A 19,371-nucleotide genomic window follows, 5' to 3' on the forward strand; every position below is an offset into this window, starting at 1 on the left:
ATGCTTAGTCTTGTGCTAGAGGCACTCGATCACACGAAATCAGATGAAGAATATCCTCCCCAACTATTCACCTCAGTGAAGAACCCTGACGACTGGGTCTACACTCCACTGTTTTTGGTTGAATGGATCTCCTCCCCTCCCCCCTCCCAACTCCGGTCCTCCACCACACCGCCCCAGCCCAACTCCGATCGCCGCAAGCTCCCCCCATGACCACACACTCACCACCAGCCCCCTGGATGCCCTGCGCCCCTCAGTGGCGCCACCACCACCACCTTTCTTTGACCCCTCCTACGTCAAAGCCAGGCAGGTGGCTCTCCGCTGCTTCCTGGGCTGCGGCAACGCCATGGGTCTGGAATTCGAGGATGATTGCAGTTACTACTACCGCCTTGCAGTCACCACGCCCACGCTGCACCTTGCGTCGCCCCTCTACCTCATCTTCGAGTTCTCCAACCGCCACCTTGACGCCATCACGGTAGCCGCTCTGCTCCAAGCCGCCCTTGGTGGCTGCACCGCCGACTTCTTTGTCGCTCAGTGCTCCCCCCTGATCTTCCGCTTCCATGTGGCTTCTCCGCGAGTCGGAGAGATCATTCTACACCAAAAACCAATCCGACATCGTAACTACGCCTTCTCCTTCGCTCGCTCACTATCTCTGCTTCCACCCACGCCTGCTGCGCCAGATTCTTGCATGTCGCTCGCCACCTTTCTGCAAGTTCCAGAAGACCTCTGCCTTCATTTTGAAGGTGTGGTCTCCATGCAACTCCGGTCGACTGTCACCATCGACCCACGCCACAACCGCCATGGATGCCGCATGTACGCTTGCGTCATCCAATTCCCGTTTACCCTACACGCTCATTCCATGGCCCTCATCCTCGCTCGCCTCTTCGGTGGCTGCTTCTCCCACTTCAACGTTACCGACGAAGGAGACTCTTGCTTCTCTTTCACCATTGCCAGCCCTGCGGTTGCCAACCTCATCGCTGCCATGGGCGATTTCCACAAAAGAGGCATGATGATCCGCTTCCCTCGTCCGTCTGCCATGGGTGGCCCCGCGCGCTCGCTCGCTGGAAAGACCGAGTCCCCCGTGCATTGAGCCACGGCTTCCCTCCCGACGACGAACATCCCTGCTTCTCCGCCACCACCATCAACTGCCCTTGATATACCCAAGGTTAGACGCGCTCGGCCTGGTATTAGCTTTTTTTTACCGTATGTTGCATGCTAATCACCCTAATCAGCCACCAACACATATGCATTACACCTCTCACACCCACTGTTTTTGGGTCACCTTCATGACAATATCGGTTATCCCTAATGAAGTGCTTGTCGAGTCAGCTCTAAACCACTGTTTTTCGGTCAAACAAGATTTCCATGCAATCAAAGTACATGAGCTCATTTTCAAAACTGGCATCTCCTCCCGCTTCGCTAAGGTTCAAATTCTCAAATATGGGTCGTTAGACTTTTCTAGTTTTCGTCTCTTCCTCTTTGACCAGATTGACGATGCGGTAGCTCACTCCAGACGGCACCTAGCACTACATCAACCTTTTTATCATACCCTGCTCCCGCCACGCTCCGTCTCTGTCCTGGGACCCTTCGTGCCTACCGCCCACTCATGCACGGCACGACCCCAGCCGCCCTCATGAGCGATGCGCACGTCCCCTCACCCATGCAGGATCGGCGGGCCCACCCCATGCACAATGATGGCTACGCAGTGGTGACAGGCGGACCAAATCCTCCCAAAGATCCGTACGCACCACGCGCGGAGACGCATGCGTGCGTCGCTCTCGCTAGAACCCAGGCATCCCCTTTTCTCTCTGTCTGTGCCAAATCGGGCTCCCCCACTGCCCCCACCCGCGTATAATCCGGACGGTGCCGCGCCGCCCCCTGTCTCCCCCCGCCTGGCCACTGTTGCCACCCCGTGTCAGGATACTGCATTGAGAACCGATGGAATCGCACGGTCTTGCACTCGCTCGCCCACGCCGCCCCCTCAACCTACCCCTGGCCCGAATCTAGCTATCATCATCGCTCCTACACCGCCGCCGCAGCCTAATCCGCCTGCTCGATCTCCACGACACGACCCCAAATCGCCTCAACCTCTGCTGCATGCTTCAGATCACGCCTCTCTGCCACAAGATACGCCGCCCATACGGTCCAACAGCGCCACGACGACCCCCTATCGAGACGCACTCCTCTCCTCCCCCCGTGCCCATAGCCACCCCCAGCTACGCCCCATATATATACCACGCCGGCCCCTCTCCCCTCTCCATCGCCATCCTCATCCACAACAATCCTCCCTCAAAAAACATCGTTGCTTCCGCTGCCTCGCTCTCGACCACCGCGTAGAGACTTGCCGCGACCCCGTTCGATGCGCTCGCTGCTGGCGGAACGGCCACCATAGCCGCGACTGTAGGTACCTCCGGATCTGGCCTTGCTTCCCTCCTCTTCCCGACTTTTTTCCCTCAAGCCCTAACCCCGTCTTATGTCGTCGCAGGATGAACCACGGCAGCTCTTCCTCGGCCACGGCCCGAGTCCCCCGCACCCTCATGATCGGAGAGGTCCCCATCATCCTGTCTGAGCCGTTCCCTGCGGTCTGCGTCCCCTCCCCGTTCGTCCTCCATGGCATCCCCGTCGACGCTTATGGTGTCCCCCCGCCTCCTCCCTCACCACCACGCACATCTGCACCTCCCCCAACCCCCACCACCCCGCACCACCACCTCTCCCACAACACCTCCACTCCTTTCGACACTCATGCCCTCAGAGCCCGCCTCTCCGACATCTTCACTGCCTCCCAGTTTGCCAGGGCCGAATCCCACGTGTCGGACTCCGAGCCGGACGAAGAGCTACCTCGACCTGAACACGAGGCCGGCCTGCTCCCACCCTATGGTGATATGTCGCTCGTCGCCGCCCCACCATGCCCTGTCCACTGCCCATGCCATTTTGCCTTCGCACATCTGCAAACCCCTGTCCCCAACCCCACCCCTCTCATCCGCCGCGCTATCCAGCACACCTGCGGCAACCCGGCCTTCATCTTGGGCGGCTCTTGGCGCGGGGTAGCATGCATCACTTTCCACACTCCCGCTGCACGCAACGACGTCATACGCCATAGTCCCATAGAATTCGAGGGCAACTTGGTTACTATTGGGCCAGTAGAGCACGCCGACTGCTCCATTGCCATTTTCACCGACCTAGCCGAGATCGAGGTGTCAGGATTCCCACATGAGCTCTGGCACAACGACGGCATTCGCTTCGCACTTGCGTTCCTTGGTGACGTCTCTGCCGTTGATGACTTCTGTCTTCACGGCATCGACTACACCTCGGTCTGTGCCCTCGTCCTGCTCCAGTCCGGCAAGCCGGCTCCACCTGGCCTAGTCATCCAGCTCCCACCCATCAACGAGATCAAAATAGCCAAGGTTGTCGAGGTATCTCGCTGGCACCACGGTGATGGCGCCAACCCCTTCGGTGGCAACTCCTCGGATGGCGACTCTGCTCCTCTCTCCCAGCGTGGCTCACCACGCCTGCTCTCACCTGAAAACTTCGATCCAGTGGTCTCTGCCGTCAGAGCGGGCTGGCGTGCGGATCCCACCTACGGCAGGACCAGGCCGGTTGCCCGCCGCCTCTCTCCCGATGCATGTGCCCTCCATGCTTCTCCTGCCGGCGCCAGCAGTGACCCCGCCCTGTCGGCTGTCCTTCCCCCCTGGATCTGCACGTGGCCCACAGTCGTCTCTGACGACGACTCGGTCGGCTCAGAAGGCATGCACGTATCCCTCCTGCATGCTGTCACCTCGGACTCCCTGGACGCGGTGCATGCACCCGTGGTGGCGGCCCTGGCTCCACCTATCATCCGCCCGCTGCCCAGGGTGGCGGCCGTTGACCCTCCTGCTCCACCTATTGACGTGGGGGCCGGCGTGGTGACGGGCCACGTGCTCCACTCCGACACGTCGGCCTTTGCCCTCGTCGCTCCGGCCGCCCCAGCTCCCCCAGCGCCGTCCACTTTCACATTCTCCACCGGAGAATCTTCACATGCCAACGGTAACTCCCCCCCCCCCCCCTCCGTCTTCATTTCTTTCAATCCCTCCTCCTGCTACAAACTCTAACTCGGACCCTGCCGCGGCGGACACAGCTCTCCCTCTACAGGATCTTGACACCCATGAGTGCACTGCTCGCAAGGAGCGCCGCCGGTCCGCTCGCGATCGCTCTGTCTCCAAGGACAAGTTACGCCAGAGCACTCGTCTTGCTGCCAAAGAAACCAAGTACTCCCCCATGCTCGCAAGAGTTGTCAAGGCCAAGGCGGCTCGCCTTTCTGCCTCCGACGTCGACACAGCCATTGGACGTGCTATCCAGGATGCCCGCCTTGATGCTCCCGACGGCCACCCGCCTCGGCCGAAGACTTGGCCACAATCGCGCTCCTCTATGGCGCGGACGACGGCCACCTCGACGCCATCCTCTCCTCCGAGGAGGCCGCCTCTGGTGACGACACCGAGCCATGATCGCTGCCCCAGCCATGCACGGCCCACGGACGTCTGGGGCCCACTGCAAGTTAACGTCCGTCTCTGTTAGTTGTCACGTGTGTTACGTTACGCTGCTCTTTTGGACTCTGTGTGCGTTGCCTTTTGTTTGGCTATCTGCTGTCTCAACTGATGTAGTAGGTCTCATGTACTCCTTCGCGCTTTCCACCGTCCGCCTATGGTGTCCAAAAACCTTTTATGAGTAATGATGTAATCTCTATCTGCTCCTGGAATGTATGTAGTCTGGGTGATGATGATAAGTGTAACGCTGTCCTCTCTGAACTTTTAGCGATCAACCCCCACGTTGCTCTCTTACAGGAATCCAAACTAGAATCCTACACCGATGCCAAGCTCCGCTCCTTTCTCCCCTTCCACCTCGACCAAGCCTTTCCTCTGCCCGCCATTGGCACGGCCGGCGGTACCATCACTGTCGTTAACTCCTCCTCTCTCCAGGTCATCTCGCACTCGCACAAAATTTTCTCCTCCGTCGTAACTCTAAGATCAACTGCATGTGCCCCCAACATCGTCATCACCAACATCTACGCTCCCTCTACACGTGCCCTCAAACAAACTTTCTTCGACGAGCTCCGCTCCATCGCGCAACCTGACCACGCTCCTTGGCTTGTCCTCGGCGATTTCAACCTCCTTCGCTTTCCCTCAGACAAAAACAACTCCTCCTTTCGACAGTCAGAAGCGAACGCTTTTAACCACGTTATCGACACCTTAGCTCTCATCGAACTACCTCTCCTCGACCGACAATTTACGTGGACCAACAACCGCCCCTCGCCCACTCTGGAAAGAATCGATCGTGCCTTTTTTAACCTAGCGTGGGTAGATGCTTTCCCAACACCTCACTGTCCTCTCTCACACGTTTCACCTCTGACCACGTCCCGCTGCTTGTACACGTCACCACTACGATTCCACGTACCAACTTTTTCAAATTCGAGCAGGGTTGGACCAAATTTCGCCCATGCATCGACATCATCTCTCGGTGTTGCACACCCTCGCCCTCACCGTCAGCCAACTCGGCTGCCACCCTAGCCACAGCTCTCAAAAAATCAAGATCCGGTCTCAAAGCCTGGGCACGCTCTCGCATTCCCACCCCTCTCCACGAATCATGGTGTAAAGTAGCCATCTCGGCCCTGGATCGTGTTGAAGAATTCAGGCCTCTATCGCCTCTCGAGATCCTCACACGCAAGATTATCATCTCTCTTCTCAAATGCACTATCCAAGAAAAAACGATGTACTGGCGGTGGCATGCAAAGGTTTCCAGGGCTATCAATGGTGGCGAAAACACGAAATTCTTTCACGTTTCAGCCTCACAACGCCTTAGGAAAAACAAGATTTTTACTCTCACTCACAACGGCCACGATTTCTCTTCTCATCACCAAAAGACTAAGATCCTCCGTGATTTTTTCGTGTCCCTCATTGGTACCCCTACCAACACGTCATGGGCGTTCGACCTCCATCAGATCTACCCAAACCCGTTCCCTGGCCTGCATATCTTGCATGAAAACTTCACGGAATCAGAAATAAAAACAGCTTTCTTTCAAATGAAACAGTGTTGATTGATGGATTGATGGATGGATAGAGGCGTATCAATTAGGAACACATGGCATGGCTGATGGGCAAATAATGCATGCTCACCGGGAACAAATGGCCGGCTGCTGCTCCTCCCGTCCACGAAAAGAAGGGAACACATGCGGCATTACGTTCATGTCTGCACATCGAGAAGCCACTAATGCTTTGGGATGGGAGGAGCCATCCGAGATTCAGCAACTGAGCGCCGAGCGAGACAGATGACAGGGGCCTGGGCTGTAAAGGGCATCGCATCGCATCGCCTTTAGTCTTGTAGCATGCCCTGTCCTCTTCATTAATGCTGGAGTGCGTCACCAGCCATGCTTAGTGAGTGTCTAATGATGTGATGACCCTCTATCTCCTTTCCAATCAACTCAAACATCTACTTTCTGGCTAGGGGTTGACTAATCTTAAAAGTTAGGTTTCGCCTCCGGCAGATCTCGACGAAATACATGGCGTTTTGTTTGGCCAAGTGGACTTATCGATGAAAAGATACGCAAATTTGCAGAAGAAAAAGTAAAGTGGCACGAACCATTATTTCCTCAAGCTAGAACTGTAGTCTCCTACCTGTAGACTACACGGAGAGACTGATAACACAAGGCACTACGCAAGCAAAGCCATGTTCCACACAACCGAATGGCGTACCCGGTGACCTAGTTCCAGTTTAGTCTTCTTGCTAGGGGTGCGGTTTTGGATACATGATTAATGACCTGAACATGTTAGAAGCTGAAAATACACTAAAATTACTTGTTTCAAAAAGGTTTTGGGACTTAGGTAGGTACACTACTTCGTAAGTCCGGAGTCCAGAAAAGATGACCAATTGACTTGCTGAGAGAAATGTCTACAGAAATTACGCCGAAAGCATGATTTGCTATACCGAAAAACTAACGCCCACACGTGTGGGCGTTTACACATCGCCCACATGCCTCCATCACCACTCATTTTGCCACATATGAACAGATGATATCAGCAGAAATCTTTTTGATTTTCGGCTTAAAATGTTTTATCTCCTAATTAAAAAAGCAAATTAAAAATCCGTTTTCACCATTAAATTCGTCTCGACGAGATCTTCAAAACTAGACCCCATGTTGATATGTTTCAACGAATTTTTTTTCCCAAAAGTTGCCATGATGTTTACACTGTAGTTGCCATGTGGCAATTTTAGTTTGTAGATCATGGCAATTTTAGTTTTCGATGATGGCAATTCCAGTACTTTGACCATGAAAATATTTTTTTGTATGAACCATGGCAATTTCAAATGCATATATCATGGCAATTTTAAATTATGGTGCATGGCAAGTCTAGTTTCTTAATTTCCCGTTTTATAATATGTCAAAATTTACTTTTAAATGTAGAAGAAAATAGCTGAAACATATCATGGCAACTTCAGTATAAACATCATGGCAATTCATGTGCAATAGACACGGCAACTTTTAACCAAAAGAAAATTTCGTCGAAATATATTGATATGAGATCTAGTTTCGAAGATTTCGTCGCGAGGGATTTAATGGTGAAAACGGATCTTCAATCAGATTTTTCATTTAAGAGATAAAATATTTTAAAAACAGAAAATCCAAAAAGATTTACACATGCATGCATACGGTGACATGGCGTAGTCTGTGTGCTATAGGGCGTGTGGGCGGATTTGATTCCCACCACACGTGTGAGCGTTAGCGTTGCTATAATGGTAGGGTGAGCGCTGACTCAGATCAGTATCATGTAAAAATAAAACACCCAAATGCCTGCTGGTGAAAACAAGAGGAGCAGAAAAGTTCTGACAGCAGATATGCTGGGCGGCATAATCATTATGTACTCACTTCAATCAACCCTCTTTTATGCCCTGTTTCCGATTCCAAGGACCGCAATCGTTGAAGCGTCACCAACAAATCACTAGGGGGCATAGCATTCCCATCAGTGTCTCCTCAGCCAGGAGCCATTCTTCATGGTTGAACCTGCGAATTTGGGTCATAACAATTCGCCAGAGCAGCGGCAGATCAGCGTCAGAAAACAGGTACGCATAGGAGAACTGAATGTCAACCAATAAAACTAGGCAAGATTTTAATTTTTGTCAAAGAAATCAAAATACGTACGCTAGATAATAACTTAGATATAAATCTCCCGGAATTTCAGAATAACCCTTTAGAGAGCTTCTTTTGGTACTATCTACAGAATAGAGGATTGCACAACACAAGCTTTAGCTAAGCAGAACACTAAAGGGGTGGAAATCGGGTATACAAAATATAGATATTAAGTGTTCAATATTAAGCGTTCAACCATGGTCGGAGCATAACCGCTGACAACCACTTATTATAGCACGTTCAAAAATAACCATGTGATTATTGTAAATCATGACGATAGCCCTAGTATTGCTACAAATCATGCTGGGAGAAGCTCTAGCAACTGAACAGAGATTATTGGGTTATCCACGCTCAACTCCCGAAGAGAAAATGTCCGTCCAGGTCCCTGCCGGCAGGATACGGTGTAGCACCAGCGACCACCATTTTTCTTCTTGCAGAAAAAAAAAACCATATTAGTAACACATTTATTGATTTTTACTTTTGTATTAGAAGGGAAAAAGGAAAAACCAACAACATGACTCCCATCTTTCGAGCAACACAACACAGCACATCATGGGGGGAATTTATTCTGTAGACCCTAAACAGCACTTCCAATGACAGATCGATGTCTGACCACCTCATTACACCGAGCATCACTGCAATGTTACCAGATAATAATTTCCTTAAGATGATAATAACTAGCTTTGTTTGCCAGGATATGCATCATCTAGATTCTAGACCATGCTGAAATATCTAAAGCTTCTTTTCTCCTCGGGAGTCAAACTAGTTTAGGCATGCATCTAATATCTAAACACCTTATACTAGCTTTATTGATTATAGCCATGTGATTCAATGTGAGTATGAAAACTATTTAGAGGAGCATAGGTAGCATTCAGTGTCTACTATCTGGAACAATTGCACATGTACTAGTTGCAAAAAATAGAAAACAAAGAGAAAACACTCCAAACAAATAGAGGTTTAACATAGGAGAACAGAAAAATACTAAAAGAAGCAAAAATATGCACATCAAATATCCAACAGATTCCCCCAACAAGGATGGATATGTGAAGAAAGATAAAGTAATCTACATAGGTTGTGATGCAATATCACAGGCTAGGCCTGGTGAAAACATGCCAGGTGACACAAATAGCCTGAAGGTGCGTCATGACTCACCAGGCTGGCAGCATAAATAGCTTGTTTGACTTATGCTCAATGCAACTGGCAGCGTGATAATGTAAGTACACAGCTTCATTTTTAATGTTAAGTTAGAAGTTTGACCCTAGTCGAGCAAAAGTAATCTGGTAAGATGGTGGAGGCTGGGGAAACAATCATGGAAATTGACACGCAAAGTACCTACATAACGAAGTGTATGCTTCTGCAAATCACACATAAACAATCTAGCTATCAAATTGATAGCAAACAGACATAGATTTTAAACTAATTGCTGTTAATGTGATAATCACAGTGTACGCATTAGCAACGGGCCACCAAACTAGTCAGAGATATAGGGACAAGTGCAATGTCCTTAGTTCGTAGTATCAAATGCATGAATGTCACAGCACCATCACCCAGGCCGGGTGCTTGCTGAGTGACGATCCCGGATGGTCAGATTCCGAATAGAACCAGAATGCGTCCAAAACCACCGGACGGGTTTTAGAGGAGCACTGAATACAAGACCTCAAAAATGTTGACAAGGGTCACTATAATGTATTGTACGCTTCTCTGATGGAGAGATTCTCTATCCACAAGTATGTGGTAACTGGCAATACGACAAAGGAACGGCACATATGGCTAAACAATAACAGCAATGTCAACTAACCTAAACAAGTGCTACACAAGATAGTAATCCATTATTTGGTAACACAGTTCAACAAATAAGGTTTTACTTTAGCATGGTAAGACTGCATAAGATATCAGACCCATCTATTGCATTAAGGGCATCTCTAGCAGATCCCCCAAAAGTCAGATTTAGGGAGAAAATGTCTGGTTTGGGGGATTAACCCCAGCTAGCAGATCCCTCAAACGGTTAATCCCACAAAACTATAGCTTTTGATCCACAAAAAGCCACCCTCTAGCCTATTTTGCTCAGAACAATACACACACGCAGAGAGTATTCTCTTGCAGCACATGGATATGGATCGATATCATAAAGCTTTACGTAACCAGATGCTAGACTACTACTACTACTATCGAGCACTGAGAGAGAAGCTAGATGATCCGCTGATAGACACACGCGAGAAGCAAGTCCAAATCAACGAGATGCAAGGCCAGAGAAAGAAATTTAAGAAGCTTTGCCTTGCACTCGCTGCTGCAATGATTTGGTTCATACTCCCTGGATCAGCAGCAACAGTTCTTCTTGTGGGAGCCATTGCACTGATGATGTTCTTAGTGTAGGCCATTAGCTAGAGAAGCTACTATGTTCTTAGTAATATGTACCCTGGATCAGCAGCAACAGTTCTTAATGTGCAACATTATATTTGATATCAACCCGTTTTGGGATTAAGCAAGAAGCAATCATATTTGCTCAACTTCCTTAGGGAGCCGGGAGACCTAACCCTAGCCGCCGCCCCTGCTCTCTCTCTCTCTCTCTCTCTCTCTCTCACTCGCGCGCGTGCGCAACAACGGCGCCCCAGCGCCGGCGACCACGCCTTCCTCCACGCCATCCCTCCTTCCATCCCACCTGAGACCACGCCCTGGTAGGGATCCGGTTCCTACCAATTTGGTATCAGATAGCTTCGGTGCGATCATGTCCTCGCCGCCGCCCACCCCGACCCTCCCGCTGCCGACCGCGACGACCGCCCCGATGGCCACCACGGCCAGCGCCCCGCTCTTGCCGGTGCCGGTCACCTCCGCCGCGCCCGTCCCCGTCGTCTTCACCCCGGAGGAGGTGACGGTTGCCATCCGGGATCTCACCCAGGCGGTCACGGGCATCTACACGCTACTCGCGAGATCCTATGGGCCGCAGCCGCCTGTGCCCTTCGCCACCGCCCCGCCGCCACACAGCAGCCGCCATCCTCGGCGACCCCCGTCGCCGCCGCCATGCAGCAGCTGCCGTGGCAGCCGCCACCAGCGACGAACCCCGGCGCCTCCACCATGCAGCAGGGGCAACAGCTGCAGCCGCCGGCACCGGCGACCGCGGCCCTGGGCATCCCGACGACAGGCCCGGGGGTGCCCATCCACCAGGTCCGGTTTCCCCTGTCGCCGTCTCCGTTACCGGCCTGGCTCGCTGGGTCCCTTGAGCCGGTCTACACGGGCCTCGGTCAGGCCGCACGTGCTACCCCCGCCGGCGACGCACCCGGCCATGCAGTTTGGCGGGTCCTCGGGCTCCGCCGAGCCCTTCGCCAGCGTCGACGGGCCCCTGTTCCAGGGCGGCACCCTGATGCCCGCCTACTCAGCCCCGTCATCCTCGCTGCTCCGTGCTGACGAGGCGCACCCGCCCATCGTCCACGTCCAGACGCCGCCGAGATTCTCCAAGCTGCAGTTTGCGACCTACGACAGCACCGTCGACCCCCTGAATTGGCTCAACCAATGCGACCAATTTTTCAAGGGACAGTGCACGCTCGCGTCTGACCGCACCTGGATCGCCTCGTATCATCTCCGAGGAGCCGCGCGGACGTGGTACTACGCCCTCGAACAGGACAGGGGCGGCCATGCCACCATGGGAGCGCTTCCGCGATTTGTGCCTCTTGCGCTTCGGTCCGCCTATACACGGGAGTCGTCTGGCGGAGCTTGGGCGTCTTCCGTTTCTCACCTTGGTGCAAGACTTCGCCGACCGCTTCCAGGCATTGGCGTGCCACGCCCCCGGCGTTTCGGCTCGTCAGCGGGCTGAGCTCTTCGTCGGCGGCCTACCGGACCACATCCGCGTGGACATGGAGATGCGTGGGCCACAGGACCTCCACACGGCCATTTACTACGCCCGCGCGTTCGAGCGTCGCGCGGTGGCCATCCAGCAGGCGCCACCGCCCCGGGCCGCTGGGCCGCCACCCTAGCCGGAAGCTCCCGCGCAGCGTCGGCCTGCCCAGGCTTCCGCGACGCCCCTCCCCGCAGCTGCGGCACGCCCGTTCCGCCGGCTCACCCCGGCCGAGCAACTCGAGCGTTGCCGCCAAGAGTTGCGCTTCAACTGCGATGAGCCCTACGTACCGGGCCACGTCTGCCCACGACTCTTCTACCTGGAGGCTGCAGACTACATTGAGGAGGACCCCGTCGCCGCCGGGCTCAGCGACCAGCCCGCCCCAGTTGACGCGGAGGTGTTTGGCGACCGTTGATCTTCCCTGCCATCCAGCTCGAGGACGAGCTGTTTGTGCAGGCGGGGAGAGATGTTATGACCGGCATATTAGGGGCTTAGCCCAGTTAGTTGTGGCCCAGTTTATCTTATCGTTATTAGGGGCTTAGCCCAATTATCTTATTAGGAGGATTATATAAACTCGTGTAAGGACCCATTTTGGGATTAAGCAAGAAGCAATCATATTTGCTCGGCTTCCTTAGGGAGCCGGGAGACCTAACCCTAGCCGCCGCCTCTGCTCTCTCTCTCGCACGCGCGCGCACGCAACGACGGCGCCCCAGCGCCGGCGACCACGCCATCCCTCCTTCCATCCCTACAACCTGAGACCACGCCCTGGTAGGGATCCGGTTCCTACCATATAGGGGATACGATGAGGGATCTGCTAGACATGCCCTAAACAACTAAGCCATGCTTATATTTTTGTTGGCATGCACATGCTAGTATTAGAATATACAGCACTAAAACTTCTGACACAAGCAAAATAAGATGTAAATCGAAAATGAGTAAATAACATGTTACTTAAATATAAATTATTTGACAACCTTAATTTATGATTCCAAATATGAATTCTGCAACATGATGTAGCAGCTTACAGCTAGCAACAAAGGAGCCTTTTTTTTTACAAAAAACTGAGGATCTACTTACATAGAGACCAAAACAAGGAGAAAAAGTTTCAGGAGTCAGGTTTACCTGCTCTATGAACACCATTCTCGTGCATTCTGGAACATGCGCAACCAAGGACTCGGACCACCCTTCTCAACCTGCCATTCCTTGGGGTACCATGGGTATTGCCACATCATGAAGGAACGCTCTGGGTGTGGCATCATAGCAAGGTGCCTTCCGTTAGGGGAACAAAGGGCCGCGATACCAAGAGGAGAACCATTAGGGTTAAAAGGATAGACTTCGGTGGCAGTGTTAGCGTCATCACAATATCTCAGAGGAGCCAGATTAGAGTTAACAACACCAGATAAAACATTTTTATCTGGGAACAAGGCTCTCCCTTCACCATGAGCAGCCCAAATGCCCAAGGTAGAGCCTTCCATGCCTTTGAACATTATAGCAGGAGATTCCCCTATGGCCACACTGGTAAACCGGCATTCAAAACGTCCAGATTCATTGTGAATGAACCTTGGCTGGGCCATGTCTCCACCTGCACCAAGAGAACCTCCGATATCTGGTCCTGGCACCCAACCGAGAAGGGCCATGAGCTGACAGCCATTGCACACTCCAAGGCTGAATGTGTCTGGCCTGTTGTAGAACTCCTGGAACTGCTTTATGAGAGGCTGGTTGAACCTGATAGAAGCTGCCCAGCCTTTTGCCGAATCTAGAACGTCAGCATAGCTAAAACCGCCAACAAATGCAATCCCACGGAACTCCACTAGAGAGGCCTTCTGATTCAAGAGGTCTGACATAGAAATGTCCCATGGTTCAAATCCAGCAGCATGGAATGCAGCAGCCATTTCCCTATCACTGTTGCTCCCTTCTTCGCGAATGATGGCAACTTTCGGTTTAGATGACGCAATCAATTGCTCCTTGTCTGTGAAGTTGGGGGTGAAAGACAGATGCCACAAAGGAGATGTTCGGCTTTTTAAGCCTTCTTTCTCAAGCTTGACACAAGACTTCAGCCGTTGTAGCTCCTCAAGCTGGAAGCTCGTTTCTTCCCACAAATCCCTGAGGTCTGAAACGCTTTCATTCAGGCACATCTCATCGTCAACAACCAGCTCTATCTCTGGTGTTATATTTACTTCTCCTATTACGTTAACAGAGACGCCTGCTGCTTGAAGCTTTTTCTTTACAGCAGCAAGGTCATTTGAGTGAACTTCAATGACAAGACCAAGCTCCTCGGCAAAAAGTGCTTGTAGAAGGCCACTGTCTTTTGAGTCAATGTTGAGGTTAACACCACAGTTGCCAGCAAATGCCATCTCAAGAATAGTAACAATAAGCCCACCATCACTAATGTCATGACCGGCCGAAATAAGACGTTCACCAAGCAATTCCTGAACAGCCTCAAATACTTTCTTCAAGTAAGGAACATCTTCTATGTCTGGGCAGTCATTTCCAATTTGGTCAAATGCCTGTGTGAGAGCAGAACAACCAAGCCGCCGCTTTCCTTTAGCCAGATCAATATGCAACAAGACACCATTCTTTCCCAGCTTTAAATCTGGAGTGACGGTCAAAGTTATATCAGGACAGGTCACATAAGCACTGATAACAAGATTGCCAGGAGCCTTGACTACCTCGCCATCACATTGAGCTGCCATAGAAAGGCTGTCTTTTCCACCATCAATTGCAATACCAAGTTCAATCATGCAGTCAGCCAACGCAACAGCGGCATCATACATATCTGCTCCTTCTCCGTCAAGCTTTGCAGCATACATCCAGTTACCACTTGCTTTGACATCAGCAAGTGATGTAACTTTAGCCCAAACCAGATTGGTCAAGGCCTCCCCAACAGCAAGCCTTGCCATGGCCTTAGGATTAAGTAAACCCTTCATTGGTTGTTCTCCAATGGCACAAGCACCACCTGTCAGATCTGTGTATGTCTGTGCAATCACAGCGACATCAGCAAGTGGAAGTTGGAGAGAACCAACTGTCTGCTGTTGTGCAACAAGACCTGTCACACACCTGTCAACCTTTGTGGTCAAGAAACGCTTTGAACATACAGAAGGCAGCTTCAATACTCGCTTAAGAATATCCATTAGCGTGACCTCAGGTGCAATATCTAAGGGCTCACCCAATCGAGAAATTCTCTTAAACTCAAACGTCTTCTGAGGCATATCTCCTAAAACCTTTTCAAGCTGAAGATCAACAACGGGGACGGGAGGGGGAAGGTCATTCAACTTGGCATACTCCACGGCAGCACTATCGATCAAAACAATCTTTCCACTGCCATCAATTTCCCCAAGGACAGCCATTGAAACTCTTTCTCTCTCACAAAGTGACTCCAACAGGCTTCTGCTCTCAGGCTTCACCAACAATGCATCTTGTTCCTGGTATTCAGCACCCCAGATCTCCAAGACAGACAATGTATGATCACCAACGACAATTTTACGGATATCAATTTCAGCGCCCTTAGGATAGATTATTTCTTTCACAACATTGCAGTTTCCACCAGCACCCTGGTCATGAATGCTGATAATTGGGTTCTTCTCTCCCATTTCTACACATGCCCTGACAACACGATACAGTTTCTGTGACATCTCAGCATCTCCGCGCTGCACTGCATTGAAATCAAGCTCTGCGTCATTCTGTCCACTAACCATACTTGAGGCAGCACCACCACCCATACCAATTCTATATGCTGGACCACCAATCTTCACAACTAGCATGCCAATTTCTGGATCCCCCTTCTCTATATGTGCATGATCAATCTGGCCTATTGCTCCACTGAACATTATTGGCTTTAACCACTCTCGACGCTCCCCATTTGGCAACCTTGTACCAAAGCTTCTTGTAAATCCCTGAATCATAGGCTCACCAAACTTGTTACCATAGTCAGAAGCACCATCACTAGCATCAATAAGGATCTGCAAAGGAGAAGCTAAGTTCGATGGGTATGAAAAGGATGAATCCTCCCAAGTTGCATAAAATTCTTCCATTCGAAGATTTCCAACACAATAACCAGCAGTGGAAGCAACGACAAAAGAACCTCTTCCAGTGGCATGTGTGTCTCTTATGCGACCACCAGCACCTGTTTCAGCTCCTGGGTAAGGTGCCACAGCACATGGAAAATTATGGGTTTCTGCTGTGAACAGAATGTCAAGCTCACGCATCATGAGGGATAACGGTGAAGTGGAGCCAGGTAGTGATGGACGTAGATGATTTACTGGGTGTCCTTTTATTGCACTTGAGTTGTCCCTGAAACCAATTACAGAGTTATTAGGGTTGGCCTTCAAGGGGCTCTTTACTAACTGGAACAAAGTACTAGCCATGGTCTCTCCATCTATCACAAGCTTTCCGTTGAAAAACCAATGCCTGCTGTGTTCACTATTGGATTGCGCTATATCAAAAAGCTCCACAGTAGTTGGATTGCGCTTGATGTCGTCTCTGAAGAGGTGGGTGTAGTATTTAATATCTTGTTCATCAAAAGCAAGTCCCATTTTCATATTTATTTCCTCCAATGCTTCCCTTCCCCTTTCAATGACTGGTATAACACTGACAGGTTCTGGAACTACATCTGACCAAAATGATGTGAGCTTGCTAGGATAAACACATTCTGTCATTCTGTCATGAATCAAAGCAGCAAAGCTGTTGAGTTGGCTTTCATCAAGTTCTCCACTGCCAGGCTGAAGGTGCAAAAGATATCTTCGAGATCTCTCCAAGCGAGTTACTTCTATTAATGATAGAGCTTTACAAATTGAGACGGCATTGGTCGAGAAAGCAGTTGAAAATGTCATCCGCGGTCCAACCTCAACAAGGACATAATAAGGGCTGCTACTGATTTCCTCCTCAAAAAAGCTCCTTGTTTGTAAGTTATCAGGTTCATAAGTTTCTGCAAGGAGCCACTGAAGTGTTGCAAGCTTATCAGACGCTGGTGCCTTCTCCAATTCCACATTAAAACATTGCTCAGTCTGTATGTCAATAATGTTACAAGAAACTTTTGCCTGAACTTTCTTGAGTAACTCCTCAGTCTCATTGTCTTGAAGTAGTGGTTTACGGTAAAAGTGAATAATCCTTGATCTTGACTCCGCCTCATCAACCGATTCCTCTAGCAATGGGCTAATAACGCCCCTATATACTGAAGCACTAGGAGCATGCCTTGGTTGCTTATTTAGAATACTACCTCTCTGTTTAGGTAGCCTGCAAAGATGCCGTAGGTCCAAGCAGTGTCGAACCATTCGTGACCTTCTCAACCAAGGATTTCTTGCAGAGATGAAACCAGGACTTTGTTTTCCCTAAGCAGAGCATACATATAATATAAGCGCATGAAAAGGTTAAAAACAGAAAACAGAAGCATAAGTAAACTAGGTACTAGCCCCTCTGTTGATTTATGTAAGGCACTGTTTGACTTTCTAAACTTGAACTTTGACCATAGATTTCGCATACAATACTTTTTCAAATTTACAGAATCACAGTCGCTGGAAAATGAGGTGGAATACAATAATACGAACCCAACAGTATCACTTTTGTGTAATATAACTCAGGTTGGCACAACTGTTGGTCAAAGAAGGATGATCAAACTGCACCCAATAGAAATCGATTGACAAAGTGATTTAACTGGGTGCATACCATATTACTAGGAAAGCATTGAAGGCGCAGCATACTGGCTCCTGTCATTTCACCAGCAGATGCCATCTTTCAGGCAATCCGGAGAAATAATAGACACTCAAAAAACCTGTAAAGCATGGAAGAGTAAATCAGCTATTGAACATAACTCAAATTTGTTCTAGAAGGTATGAAACTAGACATTATATATCATATCATCTGCAAGTGGCGAGACCAATAATTCCTCTCACTATATTCTAACTATGTGTGCTAAAGGCTTCGCGTATACGCATACACACGTCAGGACCAAAATCCTTGCATACGGATACTATTAACCAGTTCCAACAAGTGCTCAGCAAATTCTGTCCACTGCAGTCATAACAACATCAAAAGATGAGCGGTGCATATCTGTATGTACAAATTACACACCCACGCAATGCACAAATCAGATGACTGGGTATTTTGTGTACCGAACAGTTGAAGTGTTCACCCCCCGTCAGTTGAAGTGTCGAACTACCAGTTTTCTTTTCATACAGGCTACAGCTGATAGTCCATCACATGGCAAGGAAAACCCACAGCAAAATGGCCAGATTGGGATATCCATCCCGGAAAAGAAACTTTGCACTAGCACTATATTAGATTGAACTAAGAACAAAGCATCGAGATTGAGAGGCCAACCTGGCTGTATCCTGCAGAGCAGCACGTAGTCGGCGGCCGCCGAACTCGCCGCGCCCGCGTCCTTGGCTGCACGCCCTCGCTTCCCTTCCGCCGGGTCTCGCGCGAGGTCGCCGCGCCGCACAGTGGCACAGAGCACGAGGACAGCTCTAGCGCGTGGGCGGCGGCGAGAAGGGTGTCCTCCGCTCGTTTTACCTTTCCTTTTTCCCTCTTCGATTCGATGGAATCGTTTTCCTTCTCCCCTATCCTGTAGGAATAACTTCCCTTTCGTTTTCTTCTATAGGCATATTATTCCGGGTAGCCTTTTTCCTTGTTCATAAATGAATTGCTTACAACATGTGTCACGTGGTATCATTCTGGATAGCCTTTACTCATGTGGACTGAACTGATATGTATATTTTATACTCCTTTCGTTTCTAAATATTTGTCTTTTTAGGGGATTCAAATGAACTATCACATACGGATGTATATAGACATATTTTAGATTATAGATTCACTCATTCTGCTTCGTTTGTAGTCACTTGTTGAAATGTCTAAAAGGATAAATATTTAGGAACGGAGAGAGTAGTGACTAGTAAATGTATACGTACAATACATGTTAGCATTGGTGAGAAAATTATTTCTAGGATATCTGTTACGTGGTAATTGAATGTTTATATTAGGTAAGATATCAATTATATAATTAACATAGATGTTTATATTAGATAGCATATCGGGTATGCGTTAATTATATGATTAACACAGACGTTGATATTTTATATGATATTAATTGCATGCTAAACATGTCGAGTGCTCATCCTTGGATCAATCAATGTCGCTGGATTGGCATAGTTTAATGGTGCAGATTAATTGGATCCTACCTATTTGAGTATTTTTATATTGGTATAGATACAATCGCGCCGGCGTCGTGACTAAGCTGGTCCATCTAGCGAACGTGGTGTGGTGAGTGCTCCCACTGGTATTTTTGTTTTTATCCTCTGATTTTATTTTGGTTTTCCAGAAAAACACGAATTTTATTCAAAAAGTTTCTAATGTATTTTTTGAAATTTTCAGAACTTTTGGAAAAGGTGTTTTGATA

At 49.7% G+C, this 19,371-nt stretch overlaps 2 protein-coding genes across 3 annotated transcripts; one reads left to right on the forward strand and one right to left on the reverse strand.

Annotated features, from left to right (window-relative positions):
* Positions 1–343: 343 nt before the first annotated feature.
* On the forward strand, positions 344–1,087 carry LOC109737018 (uncharacterized). Its single transcript, XM_020296246.1, has one exon. It carries the CDS (start codon positions 344–346, stop codon positions 1,085–1,087), a length of 744 nt encoding a protein of 247 aa, XP_020151835.1.
* A 7,080-nt stretch (positions 1,088–8,167) lies between these two features.
* On the reverse strand, positions 8,168–18,603 carry LOC109737025 (probable phosphoribosylformylglycinamidine synthase, chloroplastic/mitochondrial). Of its 2 annotated transcripts, none has more exons than XM_020296253.4 (4): positions 18,297–18,563; positions 17,643–17,748; positions 13,104–17,308; positions 8,168–8,582 (listed from the first exon to the last, which is right to left on the reverse strand). In XM_020296253.4, exons 2-3 carry the CDS (start codon positions 17,706–17,708, stop codon positions 13,109–13,111), a joined length of 4,266 nt encoding a protein of 1,421 aa, XP_020151842.1. In that variant the 5' UTR covers positions 17,709–17,748; positions 18,297–18,563; the 3' UTR covers positions 8,168–8,582; positions 13,104–13,108. The 2 variants fall into 2 exon arrangements, with proteins under 2 accessions (XP_020151842.1, XP_040254966.1); XM_040399032.3 differs by having other exon boundaries at positions 8,268–8,579; positions 18,297–18,603.
* Positions 18,604–19,371: the final 768 nt, after the last annotated feature.

This window comes from Aegilops tauschii, chromosome 2 (assembly GCF_002575655.3).
Source record: "Aegilops tauschii subsp. strangulata cultivar AL8/78 chromosome 2, Aet v6.0, whole genome shotgun sequence".
Lineage (NCBI taxonomy): Eukaryota > Viridiplantae > Streptophyta > Magnoliopsida > Poales > Poaceae > Aegilops > Aegilops tauschii.